Genomic DNA, 20,834 nt, shown 5'->3' on the forward strand with positions numbered 1-20,834 from the left:
AATTTGATAATTTTGCCACGCGCCATTGGAAAGCTTACATTTTTCTGTAAACTTTAAGATTTTTTCTAAAATTTTTAGATCAAATAGAAAATGGGCAGCATGGGTGTAAAGCTGAGAAAGAATGCCCCATATATATGCGGAACTTTTTAAATATGAGGACTTTTATTTGGAAGATTATGAGATTTTGATCCGCATTTGCAAATCTTACAGCGTCAGCAAACGTTGAGTCTCTTAGTGACATTGGGCTTGACAGCCGAGGAAAATCGGATCCGTATGAGTTTTTAGAGTTGCATGAATGGTTGACACGGTCAGATTTCCTTCTTGCTTCCAGGAAAGGGATGTTTTCCTCTGTCATAATCCTGTTGATAAGCCTCCTCTTCACAAGTGCCGGGCACGAGAAGTCTGATGAAATATGGTCGCCACCGCAGTTGACACATTTCTTGGCTGCAGTACATGATTTAAAATCTTCCTCTTTACTCAGATGAGAGATGCCACAGGTCAAACATACTCTCTCACTTTCGCATGCCTTACTAATGTGACCCAGGCGACCACAATTATAGCAGATCCTAACATTAGGAATGTAAGCATGAACTGGTGTAACACAGCGCCATAAAATGATTTTACCGAGAAGATTTTCACCTTTAATAGTGATACAGATCGATTGACATTCTTCCCATATTTTGGTAATCTTGTTTTTCCTTTTTAGTCTGAAGGCATCACTAATTTGGAACCCTGGGTTTTCTTTAGAGAATATAGTCTTCAATTCGTCCATCGTGACGTCCAAAGGAATTTCGTGGATGACACCTTTTCTGAATAATTTATATCTGGAAATATAAACAGTGAAACCGGCTTCCTTAAGATATCTATTTCTTAATGAGTCGTTGGCAGTTCTGAAATTTTCAAAGGTGACCTTCCAGAAGTTTTTGGCATACGTTTCCATGCTTGTGAAGGGGACGTTACATTTCAGAAGTTTTCTGCTAAATTTTACGTTGGATAGTTTGGTTTCTTCTTTTTTGCCCATTTTATATTTAGTGAAGTCTTCACTGTGAAAATGATGTATGGGCTACGACAACAATTGTTGTAAAGGCAATCATTATCTATCTTCGTAGACTGCTGACTGAATTTGTTCTTTCCTTGAGTTATAGTATCCGTTGATTTCTCTTTCTTAGCCATTTTCCTCAATTTCTTATCTTTTTTTTCTGAGCCTTTTTTTGCAGGGAATGCATTATCTTCTGACGTCTGTGATATTAAAGTCGATGAGTCCTTGCGATCACGTTTCTGGGGATTGGAAACTTGAGCTTCTTTATAAATCTCTTTTCATCTGATTCCTCGATGGAATCGTAGCTATCAGAAGGCAACATGTCACTTACCAACGAGTTATAGGCCTTTTCGAATTCCGGCGAGGGAACAGAAATGATCCCCCCGCCTGATTGAGATTATCCGTTGTAAATCTTTTCTTTCTATTAGTAGTTTAGAGAGTAGATCACAAAATAAATACACAAAAATGTTTCCCGATCCTTATGGATGAGAAACCTATTAAATTAGAAATATAAAATTATAAATAGGTATTAGGGCGTAAGCCCTCATCCTAATATTAATATCAGGATGAGGGCTCACGCCCTAATACCAGAATATAAAAATAAATATATCCGGAAGGAAAAACACGTGTACAAACAAACAGCGCCAATCTACTCTCTCCTTGGCGATTCTATTAGCGCGTTTGGTGGCGACATCCATTGGCACCATCGGGCTCTCGACTTGTATACCACTTTCCAGCAGAACGGCTGCGCTACCGGGATTTCTCATTAACGAATTGACGAGAAGCGGCTTCACGTTCGCGATGGGCGTTCGCTTATTGGACACCGACTTGACAGTTTTGTACCTCTGATTTCCCATCATTGTGAAGGAGTTATTCTTATCCTGATTATGCAACTGCGACGTTCTCAACGCTCTGTTGGTCTTGCTCTCGGAAACCTGCGGCGTTTTGTACACGTTACCCTTCTGCTTCTTTTGCTTCTTCGGCGCAACGTCGTACATGAGTTTACCCTCTTCTCGCGGCATTATCACGGTCCCGTATCGGCCTCTGCAGTGCTTGGGCGATCTATGCAGACGCGCGGAGTTGTTGATGGTGTCGGCGACCATGTCCCAATTGGGCGTGTGATCGGGCGTGAGAATCATCGTGTTCAACGGCAGGTTCTGGTAGCTCTGGATGGGATGCAACAGACCCCACTCTTCGTAGACCAGCCAGTCCACAGCGTGATCCGGCTCCGGCGAAGTCTTCGTGACGTGCGACGAAGTCTTTAACACCGGCACCAACGCACGCGCAATCGTGCGATACTTGTTGTGCATTTTCATATCGCGACGCATCTTCATTAACGCTGATGAGGGCCTGTCGAACAGCGACCTGGGCGCAAAGACGGATTCTTCCTTGTGTCGCATCTTGGCCGGTCGGCAGCCTGCGAGAAGAGGGAGACGTAAGGTTGATTGGAAAAATAAGGTAAAATCGTTCTTAATAACATAATTTATAATAGTTGAAGGCTCTTCTATTATTTTATAATAGAATAAATAATATAAAGCAAATAGGGCCATAGCTGGATCTCAGTGCTCAATCACTTATTTTAACATTAAACGCTTATACATACAGTCAAATATTTCAACCATCTTCAGTGTGGAGGAAACGTTAACGAATACAAATAAAAAATCGATTTTTGGGTTTTGATATTTTCTTGAAGTACAACATTTTAAAAATATTTCCTAAAAATTTCAAGTCAATCCGAATCAAATTGACAAAGTTATAGGCGTCTAAATGTTACTCGGAAGGAGCGTTCGAGCGTTCGAGCGTTCGAGCGTTCGAGCAGGTATTCAAACAATCGCGAAACAGGAATCTATGGGTCGTTGAAACCTATACAACATAACCCAATATAACCTCCTTTGTGAGACGTTTTGTGCGAAGGTTCCTGTATACCTGTATTAGTAAATATAACGGTCCGAGGCTAACGTACATAAAATTTAGAGAGGGTCAGTTAGTTTTGAGCTGTACAGCAGAACAGTTGTTTTCATTTCGCTCGTGAATAATAAATTGCCATGGGACGTAAAGGCTCAAGAGAGTTAAGAACAATTCAAAATGTTCGATTATCAAGAAGTAAAAAACGACAGCAGCCTAAAAGTGCTCATGAGTTGGAGACTGACATTGATCAAAGTACATCTGCAAAAAAATTAAAATTGCAAAAGGACATTATAGTGCCGCAAGACAACAATATTGAATATAGAATTTTAAATTTTATAACAGTATTTGCTGCTATTTCTAATTATATTAAATGTAAAGTGTGTAATGGGGACGTGAAATTTTTGACAGCGAGCACGCGAGGCCTTGGATTTAAATTACTAATACAATGCGATACGTGTGATTCTAAATTGATTCCTTCCTGTCCTTACATTGGAACAACGTTTGAAATAAACAGAAGATTTATATTTACAATGAGAGTTCTCGGCCTCGGACTTGAAGGTTGCCAAAAATTTTGCGGCCTAATGGATATGCCGCAGTTTTTATTTCACAGCACATATGATGTTATTTTAAAAAATATTCATTCCTTTGTCGAAAGTGTTTGTAAATTAATTCTCAAAAATGCTGTAAAAGAAGAAATTGAAAAAACATGCAAAGCTAATAGCATCGAAGAAACATCAGAATTAACAATTTCCGGGGACGGAACGTGGAAAAAACGAGGCTTCAACTCTCTCTACGGTGTTTCATCAGTTATTGCAGCGCTCGGAATTAGTTGCACATTTCGGGCCGATTCCCGAGACGACGCCTCCTGTTCCCCCACTACCGCTCGGCCGCTGGCGGTCGAGCCGCCGATAGCTCTGGCGCAGGAGCGTTTTATATAAGAAATAGGCTGGGTTGTTGAGGCACCTCTCAGAAAATAGTAATATTTTCTTTGCTACATAAATAATGTTTATTTTCATTAATAATTAAATATATATATATTATGTATTAATAAAAATAAACATTATTTATGTAGTGAAGAAAATGTTACAATTTCCCGAAAGATGCCTAAACAATCCAGCCTATTTCTAATATAAAACGCTCCTGAGCCAGAGCTATCGGCGGCTCGGCCGCCAGCGGCCGAGCGGTAGTGGGGGAACAGGAGGCGTTGTCTCGGAAATCGGCCCGAAATGTGCAACTAATTCCGAGCGCTGAGTTATTGGATACTACAGCGGCAAAATTCTCGATGTTATTATTAAAAGTTCTTATTGCAAAATATGTGAATTTTGGAGTAAAAAGGAAGGCACTGAAGAATTTGAAGAATGGTTTGAGTCACATAAATCCGTATGTTCAGCAAATCATGAAGGATCGGCGGGAAAGATGGAAGTTGACGCAATCACGGAAATTTTTAAGCGCTCCGTACAAAATTACAATGTAAAATATGTTAATTACATTGGTGACGGAGATTCGAAGACTTACGCAAGCATCGTAAATTCAGAACCTTATGGCAACGATATTTCTATTAAAAAAAAAGAATGCATTGGGCATGTACAGAAAAAAATGGGAACACGATTACGCACGTGCAAGAAAACAACGAAAGGACTCGGCGGCAAAGGAAAACTTACGGCGAAAATGATCGACAAGTTAACGGTGTATTACGGACTAGCTATTCGTCGACATTGTGATTCTATCCCAGAAATGCACAAAGCAATTTGGGCAACGTATGACCATTATAGTTCGACCGATGAAAATCCGAGACATAATAAGTGCCCATCTGGAGCCGACTCGTGGTGTAGCTGGCAACGTGCTTCTGCGAGCGGCGAGCTTGATTCGTTCAAGCACGATTATAAAGCTCTTCCTGCAGATGTGTTGGCAGCAATAAAACCTATTTATGAGAACCTCAGCAATGATACTTTATTAGAAAGATGCATTGGTGGATTTAATCAAAATAATAATGAGAGCTTCAACCAGCTCATTTGGAAGATAAGTCCAAAAATTTATCACAGTGGCTCTAATATTGTTGAAATAGCAGCACATCGCAACCTGCATCTTTAATGAAGGCACTTCTTCATTATTAAAGATTTTTGAAGCCATGGGAGTAATTGTGGCCCAAATATTCATTTGTATGCGGCAAAGAAGGATGAGGAGCGAATACAAAAAGCTAATGTTTGCGCGCAAGCAAGTACGCACGAAGCAAGACAGGGTCGTAGGCAAGACCAGCTTGAAGTTTTGGAGATGGCAGCTGATGCAGAAAGATTGTTATGACCAGGAATAGATGATTCAATGTAAGTTAAAAAATTAATTTTTTATTTAGGTGTAAACATGACACAAAACTTTAAAACGCGTTTTCTCAAAATCACTTTTTCAAAGTCGGTGACCAACATAACTCAAAAATCAGTCGATCGATTTATTTCAAATTTTACAGGCTTATTTAAGAGATCAAAATCTAGGTCACTACGAGGGCTTTTTCCTTTTTTTTGCTTACTTTTTTTTTATACACAAAAAAAGAGCAATTTTTTGGTCAAAATCGATACCTTAACTTTACACCGCCGCCATTTTGTTTCAAATCAATTTTTCAAAAATGCGGCCCGTAGAGACCTAGATAATTTAATATATAAACTAAAAATTTTCGATTTTTTGATTTCAGATAATCCTGCTTTGAGATAGAGTGGTCACCGCACAACGCCTCTAAAAAAGGACGTCCACGGTATCGATGAATATCTCAATTACTTTTTATAATTTGGTCATAAAAAAATTATTATAGTATGTCAAAAATGTATATTTTATAATAATCTACTTTTTATTAATAAAAATTTATTCAGTATTTAAAAAAAAATTCCCGAAAAAGCATGTATTTTTCACTTCTCTAGGTAGGCGTCCCCCCTTAAGTGGCCGTATTCGGATTGACAATCGTGCTGTGAATATAGTTAGCAGCGGATTTAACAATGTCAAGTAGACAGTCGATGTATAAAATTATCAGTAAAATTAGCCGTAAATTTGTCAAGTAGTATAAATTATTACCTAAAGTCTTTCAACAACAGAATGTGTGAAATCTGAACTTATTTGTCCGTACGCAATAGAACACCGACCTTGTGTCAAAATTTAAAACACAGAGCTAAATAAACAGAGCGACACCAAACTTTTACCGAACACATATCTACCTTAGGAAGTTCCCCACTCTATAAAATATCCTTTCTTAATACCCCCTTCCTCCTCTCCTTATTTTCCTTAATGTTTTTCATCTAATTTTACATTCTTCTGTCCCTTTCTAAAACGTCAACGGATACACACATTATAAATCCTTAAGTAGTTATTAATTCTGTGATTTCATATTTTTCAATTGCTCACAATATGACAACAATTGCTGATCTGAGGTACGTTTCTTTTTACCGTCTTTTTATTAAATGAACTGTACATATAAGTCATATAATTACATTTCATACTTTTTAAATTTGACACACATTTTACACTACTTGACAAATTTACGGCTAATTTTACTAATAATATTATATATTGATGGAAATTGATTTGAACTTGGAATCATTGGAGAATTGACTACGTAGATGCGCACCCATCAGTTCTCCGGATTCCACCATCAACAAGAATAGACTTTTCAATTTGCCGCTCGTGAACACCGGTGACATTTTTGTTCTAAACAAAAAACGGATAAAATCGTTCCTTAATTCTCTTTCCAATCACATCGAAAGCAGCAAGCGCTAACAGTCTTGATCTTGAAGAGATAAGGAATCAAATAATACTGATAGAAACAAAGTAAATACTATAAATCAATGAACTACAATATATAAAATAAGAAGATAAAGCATAAGTATTAAATAATGTATTCTCTTTATCTTTTTTGATAATATCTCTTTGATATAGCTCTTATAATGATTTTTTAATAATATTTTGCAATAGTCGGTTTGCAAATATTATTTTAAAGAATAATTTACGACTTTAAAATATCAATTACACAGTTCAACACAATTGTGGCCTACGAACGAAACGAATGATTTCCGACGTATTTTTGATCGCTGAAAACGATCCTGCATTCAGAATTTGCCTATCACGTCACATTTCCATGAAAAATAGGATAAAATAGGTTAAAAACGTCGATTTTGATCATATTCAACACGTTGTTGCGTCAAAGATAATTTTTTTTAAGGAAATTCTCATCTCATTTTTCATGGAAATGTGACGTAATTGGCAAATTCTGAAAGCGGGATCATTTTCAGCGATCAAAAATATGTCGGAAACCGTTGGTTTTGTTCTTAGGCCAAAAAGTTTGTCTATTTTTGTTGTACTGTGTTATTACTCTTGTGAATCCAAATTATGAGACATGTCTTATATATTTTTACCTTAAATATTTCCATTCAGGATTGTCTATGCCGAAAAGATTGTAGCCGCTCATTTTGTCAGCGTTGCTTCTTGCAACGAAATGATGATTCGAAAACACATTAAAATCTTTGATCATTATTTGCTTTATCAGTTCCGAATTTCTCACGAGCAAAAATGGCTTGAATAGAATGTAAATTCCCAGGACATCATCCTTGTCGTTTCCTTGCTGATACAGTTCACCGAGAACCACTCCTGGCGGTTTGCGCATCAGGATCGCGTCTTTGAAGTGACCGAAGAATCAATGTGTGGGCAACGAACGTATCCCGCATCTCTGCCAGTAGGAATGCTTCCACTTCATCCACAGGTAAAGCGTTGCCAAAAGCGATGAGAATATCAAAAGTATATCCAAATAGATGCAGTTGGTCAATATCGCCATGTTCTGCAAGCTGCGCAAAATTCACTCCAATAAAATTCTGCTCAAATCGTCCGCACCGAACTTGATACAAAAGTCTATTTACAAATACGACTTTGAGAATTGATTTCTGATAAAATTTTCTGTGTAGAAAATTTGGTAAGATTGTGCGATTGAATTTTATGTGTGAATTGGACACAATTTGGCGTAAACTTTAGAAAAACCGCAAGATACAAAATACATCGCATATTAATGTAAAACGTTGACACGAAGATATAGGAGTTTATTGAGAAATTTATCAGCTTATCATTGAATAAAGTAATCGTCTGACTCATGCATAGTATGATAACATTCACATTGCAGAATTATGCACTAACATTACCGTATTTGTATAACTACACAATCAAATTATGGACAGCTGCTTAATTTCAAACCTTGAATTTTTGACCAGACTTCAAATCTTTGTACATATTTGGAAATTATTATTCGGAATAAGAAAATCGCATGCACTTATTTAGTTTTACGCAAAATTTGCCTACGTTTCTCTATTTTAAACTCTAATTGTAACACCTTTGTAACTCTGTCTCACGATAATGTAATCTTTCTCGCGCAGTAAAGTGAGGGAGAAAAGAATTCGCTTAACGCAGCATTCGGTGGGTCTACATATACTAGGCTTCTTTTAATTCATAAGGAACCTATTCAGATATGATAAGCAATGGTAGTAATGTTTTTCTTACGTAATAAGTGCTCAAATAGTGACATCATCAATACACGCATGCCGCAACAAGCTGCCACAAGATAGCGGCCATCGTTTTAATACGATCGATATGTAAATTTTTGGCATTTATTGCGAAGAAAATGATTTTCACCACTGAATTTTAACAAAGTGTTTTTACTCTTTTAAATATTCTGTCAGCAATTAGAAATATATATAGCATGATTTATTTTAATCTTATTTTTAAAATCACTGTTAAAATTAGAATAAATTACCTTGTTTGTATCCCTGTTTTTTTAACGCTCTATAAATTTATATCGAAAAAAATGCGTGTCACATCTGAAGATGTTCATTTCGTAAGTCTCTTTGCATTGACATGAGTTCACACTGATTAATTGTTGCTCCGGCATTATCGTTTATTTAACCTTCAATTTGTTTTTTCTATTGAGACTGAAGCTTTCCTTCTGAAATTCGCAGACTATGATGCGTGGATAAAGATTATTAGAAACTGTCTGAGTATGATACAACAGATATAATATAACAAATTCTTTTTTAGCCACTTCAGTATCTAATCTATATATCTTTTGCACTTTATCGATTCTTTTTCATTTATTTTTAGTTAACATATCATTTATTCTTTGTATATCGTAGAAATCAAAATATAAGAGTAATGTCATATTGAGAGAGAACTAAAATTGGAAGATGCGTGGTTTTCCGTTTATATTTTTTACGCTTATTTATTATGGTTTTTATAGTACATTGTAACACATGTAATTGCGTTATTGTGTATGTACCTTATATATTTATTTGGCTTAATGTGCCGATGACAGGAAGTGTTAAATAAATAATCGTAGCTTGAATTTTTGTAGAAATGCTATCAAGTCTGTCGAGTAAAATTTTTCACTGTACTTCGAGTACTAGAGAAGTACAGTGAAAAATTTTACTCGACAGACTTGATAGACGCGTTATTGGGCAATCTTCTTGAAGTATAAGTTTATCCCGTTGGCCGCTGCCGTGAAGGTCGATCGCGGATCCAGAACGCTCTTGTGCTCCTGGGTTTGCCAGATTTCGTAATTGTGTAGAAGCAACGCTAAGACAACTTTAGCGTGTAGCTGACCTACCTTCATTCCTGCGAATTAATAGAGATCAAGTTAAAACGTCCGCTGATTTGATTGATTGATAATAACTGAAGTATTAAGTAACGATTATCAAATTTTTGTAGAAATGCTTTTCGTGATAGCGTCTTATCAGTAAGCAGCAAACAAGTGAAATTCTTGAGTTGTGCAATAAGTAATTTCGAGGTTTTTCCATTAAATCTGTCTATTTTTTTTTACCAGGCAAAGTAAAGTTTGATTAACATGTAAATGAGATGTTCGTTTGCCGAAGTTGTGTAATGAAGATTTGTCTGCATCGATTTTCTCAATGTAAAAAAATGATATTATCTATTGCAAATTCGAAATTACTTATAAAACCCAAGAATTAAAGCTCAAGTATATTTAACTCTATTCAACTGCCTTCCAAAAAATTTCAAATAAAAGAAAAAAACCTTTGAGAGAAGCGCTATTCAACTGAAAAATTGAAGTAAAAACAGTAGAGATAATTATAACTAATTAATGGAAGTTAAAATGTATGAAATTATTTTATTCGAAAAAATATATGTATAATCAAACGAAAATGTAGATATAATCTTTCCTTTTTACCATAAATATAAGGTAAAAAGTATACAGCGTGGTTCGCCAAAAACTTTAGAGAAGTTTTATGAAAGATTTTAATTTTTGCCTGCACCATTTTTTTTCTATTTTCAACAGAACAAGTGCTAGAACCCGACCGGGTTTCATGGACCACCCTGTATATTACGTTTCACCGATTATATCATCCGATTTATCGATTAGCTTGCAATATAAATCTATCTGCTTTTATATGCAGATAATAATTAATTCTGTCACGTTTTATCGATAATAATCAATTCTACAATGCTTTATCGATAATTAATTTTATCGGGCTTTATCGATTTCAATGGCGATACAATCTCTAGAGAATAAAATTCTGAATTTCTGTTCTAAATAAATTCGATATCAATTTCAATAAAGTCACAATAATTCGTCACAGTCTTTATCTTTCCTTACGTTTTTTCTTTTTTATATGCTACTTTTTTGTTATAATAATAAAAAAATTTTTTTGTGTATTTTTTACAAGAATTGTAGAACAGAATAAATTACTATTATAATGCAAATATACTACTTACCTACGCACATCCTGGGACCTAATCCGAACGGTAGGTAAGCGCTCGTGTCGCGGTTATTCTCAGCAAATCTGTCAGGGTTGAATACTTCCGGCGCATACCAAAACTTTGGATCTTCACCGAGTCCATACAGAGAAATAAATACCGGTGTTCCTTTCTCGATAATGATATCGGTGCCAGAAATCTGAAACACATTTACACCTTTTTCGATATTCTAATAAATTATTAGAGTGAACAAAAGAGTTTATTTCTAAGAGAGTAAACTTTATGAACAAGATTATTTTGTAATAAATAATCTCTGTTAAGTCTTTCACAGTATTCAACTTCTAAACGTATAAGTTTTAAAAAATTATACTTCTCCACTATCTTAAATAATTTTATATCAAAGTTTGCAATGATTTAGAGTTTTGAAAAAGGACATTTCGAGAAAAGTTTTTTGTTTGACATTTGCGCGAGTCAACAGCATTAGTTCGAAAAGGCTTTGAATCTCGACTTAAATATTTCAGAAGAGAAAGATGTCTAAAGATATGACGCTTCGGACATACTCTGTAATCCTGACGAGTGTATCTGTCGATGGTGGACACTGGTGGATGCAGTCTGAGAGCTTCGGCTATCACTTGATCAAGATACTTCATATCGTTGAACGCTTCGTACGACCAGCCGTGCTTGGCGATTGCTTGATTGATATCCTGCCTGGCTAAGTCCTGACACTCTGGATAATTCGCTAGTTCCATCAGGGTGAAGGACATGCAGGTACCGCTCGATTCGAAGCCGGAAAAGAAAGTGCCGGACTGATACAGCAGATTTTCACCCTCAAATTCTGCAGTAAACATCAGACGATTGTAATTTTTATATTATCTCTTGATTTATTTAACTGTAGTAAAATATACGGTAAAAAAAAAGATCATAAAAATTATCAGAGGAAGGTCGTACAAAAAATAGAAAATGGAAAACGTAAAAGATTGTACTAAAAACGTATAATAATAATATTCCGCTAACTATTGCCAAGATACAAAGAATGAATAATAAAAAATTTAAAGCACAAATTTACTCACTGTAAACAGGATTCTGTTCGCCGTACTTGAGTTGGAGCAACGAGTCGATGAAATCGCCTCGTTTCTCGCCGGTTTTCTCGCGATTCTCCATCGCGCTCCAGAAAACCTTACGCACGAAGGAGGAGTCGAAAAGTATCTTCGCCCCGATCAGCTCCACCAGCTCGGGCATGAAGAACACCGTCACCAGAGCGACCATCCTCTTGAACGAGTGAAAGAATTTGTAAACTGCAAAATTATTGCGCATGTAGCGTTAAAAGTTGCGTCGCAGTTAATAACACGACAGCTGTCTCTATCAATTGTTCTGTCGCGCATTCAGCCGTTCAAAACTAATACCTCCGGACGAGAACTCCGTGTTCGGATGGTGAAAGGTGTCCATTTTCGTGCCGAGGGCGACGGACGCGATCAAATCGGTCGTGTACTTGTAACTGAGCTCCTGCGCGTCCACGAGCTTCGCATTGTCGCGGACCGCCGGCTGCTTCTCCAGATACTCCATCATCGGCGTGCCGATCTCCATCATCAGCGGGAACATCTGCCTCAGCTTGTTCCTCGTCAGCGTAGGCGCGATCTTGGTGCGCAGGTACTTCCAGACCGGATTTTTCACACCGAACAGATTTTTCATACCAATACTGTCCTTCTGATTGGGGCCAGCGAAGTGGCGATCGGAGAAGTTCTCGAAGTCGTGAATCATGAACTGCCTGATGACGTCCGGGTCGCGCAACAGCAGACACGGCTTGTGGAAGATGTAAAAGCCGACGTAAGCCGCGTCCGCCCGAGCGGCTTTGTACAGCTGACCGATATGCCATCCCGGTGCAGAGCGGAAGAGTATGGCGTCCTTGAAGTTGCCGAAGATCAGATCGCCCTCGAGGGACTCGACGCCGCGTTTCTTCCAGTAATTAAGCTTGCCTCTGCATGAGTAAAGTGAAGCGTATATTTGAAACACTGAACACAGGTGTGTTTAGTTGCTTTACGACTACTTTTCCTTGTTCTGTTCCTTTTTACCCAAATTTTGCAGTTGAAATGCAGATAATAATTAATTCTATCATGTTTATCGACAATAATCAATTCTGCAACGCTTTGTCGATAATTAATAATCGATTTTAATGGCGAGATACGATCTCTACCCTGATGGAAATATTTTGCTGAAAGTACTATGAAATCAATGAAAAGTAAAATAAAGTTTTTAAAAAATTACTGAATATATTTCAAAATAAATCATAATTTTTCGTATGAAAATTTAATGTAATGCTATGAAATATAAGGAAAGTTAAAATATACTGCTAAAAAGTAATAAAAAAGTTTTGAAATATTAAACATTATGAAATTTACTGAATTAAACTGAAAACTGTTACTGAAAACTTTTTACTGAAAAATTGCTAAAATATTTATGAAATTAATTAATGGGATCAATTGAGAGAAATTTCCAAATACATTTCAGCAAAATTTCGTTATATTTTCAGAAAAATATTTCCATCAGGGTAGAGAGTAAAAATGTTCTGAATTTGATGTAAAATATGCACTTAGAAATACAATTTGAATCTAGCAGACTTCTATAATTTATTGTAATATCATAAATTATATTTTATATGTTATATTATATATTAATAACTTTAATTATTATTGAATATTATTTCTCTACTTTGCTAACCTGGCGTATACCAAGAAAAGTATTACTGCCGTAACAATCAATACAAGACTAACGAGTATCATCATTTCGAACAGTAATCGACAACGTAGATGGGCAGATAGGTGGACACTGAATTCAGTGCAATACTCGATGGGCTTTTTATAATTGATAACTGGTGGTAAGCTTGTTACGTCGGTCTTGCAACTGGTTCGTAAGAAATATACGTAAGTACTTATGTAATTAGAGATAACAACAAAAAATTTGCAGTGTAATAAATCGATTTTATCCTAATCAGACGTTTTCGATTAAAATATAGCGCCATAAGATATAGATAAATACAAGAATATTAAAAAAAATAAATTACAAAAATTAAAAGAAAACTAAACAAAAGCCCGACCTGGTCTGTAATTGCTCTTATAATTCTTTGTATTATTATTCAAATGTACAAACGTTTCGGCACATTTTTTGCGGCTTCAGTGTACATATAATTTTATCTTAACGTATCATTATAAAAACCAAGCGCACGTGACATATAACTTTATCTTAACGTATCATTGTAAAAACCAAGCGCACGCAAATTATAAAACATAGATAAAAAATATTATTTTAGTCGTTAAAAACAGTGTTATCATCTTACTTGAGAGTTGCATCTTCGTAAAACAAATCGAACTAATTAGTTGTCCAACATAAAGAGTCCAACGAATAAAAGCCAAAGTGGTGTCACAAATTTAAAAAGTTATGTACAACTAATTGGTTCGTATTGTTTTACGAGGATGCAACTATCAAGTAAGATAACAACACTGTTTTTTTAACGACTGGGATAATATTTTTCATCTACATTTTATAATTTGCGCGCGCTTAGTTTTTATAATTATACGTTAGGATAAAATTGTTTGTACACTGAAGATGGCCACTAAAAATGTGCGGTTTGTACACTTGAATGATAGAGAATTATAAGAGCGATTATAAGCCAGCTCGGGTTTTTGACCAGCTTTTTCCTTAAGTTTCGTAATTTATTTTCTTATATTAAAATCCACACCTTTTTATCCTTTTATATTGTACATATGTACAAGAATATTTCATCAAAAGGCCCTTTGAAATAATATTTGAGGATGAATCAAATATAAACCGAATTAACGTTCGCTGAGATCGAGTGGAGATATTAGTGGACGTATCTAGACTCCCTCTTTGCCGTGCACACCACCTCGCATTCGTTTGTTTATTAGCTAGCACGATAAGCGAGCGAGCAGTGTCTAAAGTCGTTGCGTAACGCATTATAATCAAGCTTTTAACGAACGAAAAGGTGAAACGGACCGGCCTTATGCCATGTAGACTCGCGTCTTCGATTTAATTCCCGAAACTGCAATATCTCGAGAGAGGGAGTCTAGATACGTCTACTAATCTTCACTCGATCTCAGCCGCAAATGTTAGTTCGGTTTGATATTTGATTGATCCTCGTATCTTCTGTGTAAATTAACATGCAAATCTAAAAATTTCTTCTTTATTCTTATTGCTCTTAGACGCTTCTTAGATTGAAATTTTCCTGCAAGAATGAAGATATTTCAAGTTCTGTGAAGCATTGTGTAAAAAATAAATCTCTATTGACTGCTTCATTGCTTTACGAGATTTATTTCAGCACTTATAATACATAAATTATACATACATATATACATACATATCGTACACACGTACATACAAGGTGCCGACATACAGAGAGAGAAAATATAAAGTGTATCGTATAACACATTCGAAATTAATCCGACAGGTTTGTTTTACATTCATAAAATCATTTCCTTAATCAATACTGTGTGTACAGAGTGAGACGTTTCATTGCGAAATATCGAAATCTCTCCTTTGCGCACGAACAGACGCGTTTTAAGGAAAGTTATTCTCTCGTCGCACGCCATGTTCGTCGCAATTTTTATTCCAGAGACTGGCATTCGCATTTAAACGACTCGACCGGCAAACAGAAGACCTTCATATCGTACGCGACTTTACAACACTCCTAATATAAATGTCTCACGTTCTTGCAGCAATTTCATTATTGCCCTACGAGCAATCATAAATATAAAAATGCATACGGAGATGCATTCTCAAGAGACGTTTAAATGACATTCTGATTCTTCAGATCTCGTTCCTATGTTCAGAGTATTCTAAATTTCTCAATTTATGGCTCTTTAGATTAAATTAAACGTGTGTAAAATAGCTCTCTAATTTTCAAGATATCCCTCAACTTCCTTCAAACATTTTTTAAACACACAAAAGATGTCACCCCTCCCCCCAAATTTCTCAAATCTCTCTTAAGCATCTAAAAGGTATTCTAATTTTCCAACATTACTCTAAAGAAAATCTTTTAGACGTCTCTTGAACATTTCTGTTGCTTGAATTAGTGTAGTCGACGAGTTAAGCGTACTTTTTAAAACTATAATCTAATCTCCTGCGCCATTCAAATAAAAAAAAAAATAAAAAAAAAAGAACAATGCGTATATACGAGAAGGATACACTTGGCAAAATATGCCACAACGAGTTCAAATATTTTACATTGCGAATATTCATATTTACTGCGCTGAGTGAGTCTCCTAATTCGGAAGCCTCAAATAGCTTTATCATCATGTTTATTAGAAACGGAGACGGATTCCAATAGCAGATTAACAAACAATCGAATCTCGGTGAGTCTAATTTCCGCTAAATTGAAATCATAATCAACAGTTTCCGTTCGTGATAATAATTGTCACGCTGAATTACTTCTCCTTTTCAATAAAAGTATTTTTTTATACAATTCAAAATTTATTTGTTAGTCGCATAATATTGTTCAAAATACCGCCTCACACTCTTCGCTGGGAAAAGATACTCTTCCCCGAATAAGATCGTTCTTGAAAATAAAAAAATTACGTCATCGTCCTTGCAATACAGATTTGTTTCGTAGTGAAAAGATGGATGAGAGAATTAATAGTTTTTAATTTACTAAATCATTTCTTTCTCGAGAATACTTTATTTTTCGCTGTAATCGTTCCTTCACATTCTTCACTGAATATTGATTATAGTATTTTATTTTGGTATGCAGTTCTACGTTTTAGAGCAATCAATGTTCAGTTGCGCTATCACTAGTACACGCTCTCTTCCGAAAGTTTATAATCTTCAAAATATTAACTGCTCGAGTGCGACGTGGCGCAATCGCACTGCTTCCGCAGTGCTCTCAGATATGCCGAGCTGGGCGCGCGTACACGGCCTAACGAAGATAGTGGCGCGCTTTTAACGAATTCCAGCGCATACGCAGGACAGGATAGGGTTGAATTATGAGTAAGTGAATGGTAAAGAAGGCTAATATTGTAATATATAATATTAAAATTAATATATAATATAAAAATTATATAATAATATAATATGGATAATAATGCTAAGAAAGGAGCTAATAGAAAACAAACAAATTTCTTCACGGTTAGACAAAAATGGTTTTGAAGGATGGCTCCTTATCCTAAAGAAAATATATACTATTTTAACGTGTAGATATGTTTTATCATGTAAAGCGCCTATTAATTTTTTACCTATTTTTGAAAGCAATTTTTAAAGGGAGTCATATAGCATCTCCTTTCGATATAATACTTTAGAGATGGAAATTACATAGTTGCAACTTTCGGCTTGATTTTCATGACTGACACCCACTGTTCCCTTTTTGCCGCTCACGTGTTAACAACGAGTCGCCGGACGCGCGTATTAAATACTTCATTAGGCCTCGCATACGCGCTCAGCCCGGTATATCTGAGAGCACTGTTTCCGTATCTAAAAATGCTACCGTATCATCTGTCAGTGATAAACCGAACCAATTTGGATATTTTATCATAGTTCATCATTTGTGTTACAAAACTCGAAGTTTTAGCAAATCGAAACTCTTCGTTTTGTAACGTCGATTACGTTGTTTAGCATTTTTTGTCATGAAACAGCAGAAGCGCGATCGCGCCGTTCGGCACTCGAACGGTTAATTATTAATTCTTCCTAGAAACAAAAATAAAACGGCAAAAAAGCAAAGTTATAAACGAACGTCACTTCTTATGTCGAAAATATACGGCTGTTTGCGGCAAATTTTGGAATGCTTTGTTTTTTATGGCTACTATTGCACCGACATGTATCGTCAAATTCAAACTTTTACTTTTGATTATTAAAATTATACTAATATTGAAAAAGAAAAACTTAAACTTGCTAATGTTTGACGTTTAATTAAATTGGGAAAATTAGAAACTTTTACTTATATTTAAAGTAATATTATTCATAAAAAATAATTATCTATTTTCTTCATTAATAATCGGCTAAAGACCAAAACGACCAAATAACATTTTATTTTGGGCAAACTTTTATTCTCGCCATTAATAAATCCAAAATAATTTCCAACCATTGTTTTCTCCACTAAACAGTTTATCGAAAATATTCTAACATTTCACTTCAAATTAATATTTTTCTGTTTGTTAATAATCATGTGTAACTCGTAATATACTGATATCTCACACTTATTATTCCCTTCTACGTGTATTCTAAACAGAAAGACTCTAAAAATGATTAATCCTTAGCCTACAATATCTGTAAGATTTTTCTTAACATACGCAAAGCCAATCCAGTTTCTGAATTTCCCAATTTAATTCAAGCGATCGTTGTCCCATTGCGATCATCCAAAGCTATTTAGATTGAGCGTCCTGCTGAGTTTGCTGCTGTTGCGCCTGCTGTTGCTGCGAGTGTCCCATTGTTTGCAATCTTACTTGACCAAGGCCGACGGGGGAAGTCAGATTCGAAGCGGTCGCGGAAGCAGCGCCAGGATTGGCACCTGCGCCGCCGCTGGGACCAGAAGTGGAGGAGCCCGGACTCGCACCCGAGTTCGGGCCCGGACCGGGACTCCGTCTTACCGCGCCAGCAACCGGCTTTCCCTGAATAGGCGCGGCCTGTCGCAGTTGAGCATTACTAGCAGTCACCACCTGAATGGTCTGCTTCAACGCTCCAGATGCGACTGGTATCACACGCGTCTGCAGCGGCGATTTGGCCAGCACCACCTGGCTGGCCTGAGACACCGTTTGCCCCGTGGAAACCTGCAAGATTGTCAATTGTTACTTTGTTCGGCGGGACGTTCTTCAATTATATCGATTGGCGTAATATGTTTCACGCACATGGCTGAATTGCTGCATCGCCGACGAGTGCTTCATCACCTGCTGGATCTGCTGCACCGTCATGGCCGAGGGCAGCGACTTCTGCTGCACGATCAGCTGCGTCTGCACGCCGGCTTTACTCGCGACCTGCGCCAGCTGTGCGACTTTCTGCGCCGGCAGCTTCCGCTGGGCGATGATTTGCGGATGAAGCGCGAGCTGGCGGATCTGTTGCGGCGTCGCGGTACGAACGCCCGCTACGTTCGCTGTTTTCACGAGGGTCGCCACTGGAGTGCCGCCAGCGGAAGTCCCCGCCTGTTGCATCTGCAAGCCAGCCTGGGCGAAGATCTGCGCCGTCGAGAGGTTCGCTTGTGTGGGCACCTGCGATAGAATCAACGATTTACTTTTTTACGCCTGCGGAAAGGAAAAAAGAAAAGAAAAAGAAAGAAAAACAACACTCACTTGGACCTGCGCAACTGCCGCTGCGGCAGCGGCCGCTTTCGCTTGCTGCTGTAGCGCCTGTCGCTTCAGCAAAGCAGCCATCTCCGTGTCCGACACCGTTCTAGTTACAGTTTGCTTGCCAGTTTGCGCCGCCACGGCGCCCGTAGCACCGGCCGCAGCGATACTTTGCTTCATTAAAGTCGCAGCCGCCGTACGCTGCTGCTGCTGCGCCGCCGCCGCCGCTGCCGCCACCGCCGTGGCCGACATCGCCGTGACGGACACCTTCTGTCCGCCGGCGGCCTGCGCTTGCAGCACCTTGAGCTGCTGTTGTTGCTGCTGCTGTTGCTGCTGCTGCTGTCGCATCAGCACCTGCTGCTGTCTGAAATATTGTAACTGCGCCGTGTTCTTATTCGCCGACGCCGCTACCGTCACGCCCACCAGGCCGCCCTTCTGACCACTCGCTGCGTTAGCGGAAGCTTGACCCGCAGATATCAAGTTGGCTGCCGCGATTCGCTGAGTGGTCTGCTGCAGATTCACCACATTCGCCGACGTCGTCCTCACGTCCTGCATGGTCATCTGCCCGCCGGGCCGAGCCTTCACCGTCGTGGTGACCACCGTGGTGGTCGGCACGTTGCTCAAGCTCACACTAGCCGCGGCCGCCTTCGCGTTGATTATGGCGCCGCTCGCACTCGTCACGGTCGGGATTGCCTGAGTCAGTTGATGAATCTGAGAGCCGACGGAGTTCGCAACCACTTGCTGTCCGGCCTGCTGCTGCTGGGCTTGCTGCTGCTGCTGCTGCTGCGCCGCTTGTTGCTGCTGATGCTGCAGAAGCCGCACAGAAACCTGCTGCTGCTGTTGCTGCTGAGTCAAGACCTGCGACGCATGCTTTTGCTTTTCCTTGGCTATTCTATTAGCGCGCTTGGTGGCGACATCTACCGGCACCATCGGGCTCTCGACTTGTATACCACTTTCCAGTAGAACGGCTGCGCTACTGGGATTTCTCATCAACGAATTGACGAGAAGCGGCTTCACGTTCGCGGTGGGCGTTCGCTTATTGGACACCGACTTGACAGTTTCGTACCTCTGATTTCCCATCATTGTGAAGGAGTTATTCTTATCCTGATTATGCAACTGCGACGTTCTCAACGCTCTGTTGGCCTTGCTCTCGGAAACCTGCGGCGTTTTGTACACGCTACCCTTCTGCTTTTTTTGCTTCTTCGGCGCAACGTCGTACATGAGTTTGCCCTCCTCTCGCGGCATTATCACGGTCTCGTATCGGCCTCTGCAGTGCTTGGGCGATCTATGCAGACGCGCGGAGTTGTTGATGGTGTCGGCGACCATGTCCCAATTGGGCGTGTGACCGGGCGTGAGAATCATCGTGTTCAACGGCAGGTTCTGGTAGCTCTGGATGGGATGCAACAGACCCCACTCTTCGTAGACCAGCCAGTCCACAGCGTGATCCGGCTCCGGCAAAGTCTTCGTCACGTGCGACGAAGTCTTTAACACCGGCACCGGCGCACGCGCAATCGTGCGATACTTGTTGTGCATTTTCATATCGCGACGCATCTTCATTAACGCTGGTGAGGGTCTGTCGAACAGCGACCTGGGCGCGAAGACAGATTCTTCCTTGTGTCGCGTCTTGGCCGGTCGGCAGCCTGCGAGAAGAGCGAGACGTAAGGTTGATTGGAAAAGTAAGATAAAATCGTTCTTAATAACATAATTAATAATAGTTGAAGGCTCTTCTATTATTTTATAATAGGATAAATAATATAAAGCAAATAGAGCCGTAGCTGGATCTCAATCACTTATTTTAACATTAAACGCTTATACATACAGTAAAATATTTCACCCATCTTCAGTGTGGAGGAAACGTTAACGAATACAAATAAAAACGCAACTCG

General features: G+C 38.4%; 4 protein-coding genes and 1 pseudogene across 5 annotated transcripts in view; 2 read left to right on the top strand and 3 right to left on the bottom strand.

Annotated features, from left to right (window-relative positions):
* Window positions 1-1,560: 1,560 nt before the first annotated feature.
* Window positions 1,561-7,560, bottom strand: LOC105674174 (E1A-binding protein p400-like). 2 transcript variants are annotated; one of them, XM_012370323.2, is made up of 2 exons: window positions 7,339-7,560; window positions 1,561-2,456 (listed from the first exon to the last, which is right to left on the bottom strand). In XM_012370323.2, the coding sequence occupies exon 2, from the start codon at window positions 2,437-2,439 to the stop codon at window positions 1,621-1,623; it is 819 nt and encodes a 272-aa protein (XP_012225746.2). In that variant the 5' UTR covers window positions 2,440-2,456; window positions 7,339-7,560; the 3' UTR covers window positions 1,561-1,620. The 2 variants fall into 2 exon arrangements, 1 of the variants encoding a protein (XP_012225746.2); XR_010890903.1 differs by lacking the exon at window positions 1,561-2,456 and adding an exon at window positions 6,501-6,634.
* LOC137000638 (uncharacterized) lies at window positions 2,998-4,292 on the top strand. The gene has a single exon (XM_067357805.1). The coding sequence runs from the start codon at window positions 3,085-3,087 to the stop codon at window positions 3,883-3,885; it is 801 nt and encodes a 266-aa protein (XP_067213906.1). The 5' UTR covers window positions 2,998-3,084; the 3' UTR covers window positions 3,886-4,292.
* On the top strand, window positions 4,205-6,500 carry LOC105674167 (uncharacterized; annotated as a pseudogene).
* A 1,437-nt stretch (window positions 7,561-8,997) lies between the features above and the next one.
* Window positions 8,998-14,826, bottom strand: LOC105670135 (cytochrome P450 6k1-like). Its single transcript, XM_067357804.1, has 6 exons — window positions 13,388-14,826; window positions 12,076-12,647; window positions 11,743-11,967; window positions 11,233-11,507; window positions 10,691-10,871; window positions 8,998-9,574 (listed from the first exon to the last, which is right to left on the bottom strand). The coding sequence occupies exons 1-6, from the start codon at window positions 13,450-13,452 to the stop codon at window positions 9,411-9,413; spliced, it is 1,482 nt and encodes a 493-aa protein (XP_067213905.1). The 5' UTR covers window positions 13,453-14,826; the 3' UTR covers window positions 8,998-9,410.
* A 149-nt stretch (window positions 14,827-14,975) lies between these two features.
* Window positions 14,976-20,834, bottom strand: part of dom (domino) — a 36,080-nt gene continuing 30,221 nt past the window's right edge. Inside the window, exons 29-31 of the mRNA XM_067357801.1 lie at window positions 18,955-20,588; window positions 18,517-18,873; window positions 14,976-18,438 (exon numbers count right to left, since the gene is read on the bottom strand). Coding sequence (XP_067213902.1) covers window positions 18,034-18,438; window positions 18,517-18,873; window positions 18,955-20,588 — 2,396 coding nt within the window. The 3' untranslated portion in view covers window positions 14,976-18,033. The remainder of the gene's footprint in view (window positions 18,439-18,516; window positions 18,874-18,954; window positions 20,589-20,834) is intronic.

Source organism: Linepithema humile, chromosome 6, assembly GCF_040581485.1.
Source record: "Linepithema humile isolate Giens D197 chromosome 6, Lhum_UNIL_v1.0, whole genome shotgun sequence".
NCBI classification, from domain to species: domain Eukaryota; kingdom Metazoa; phylum Arthropoda; class Insecta; order Hymenoptera; family Formicidae; genus Linepithema; species Linepithema humile.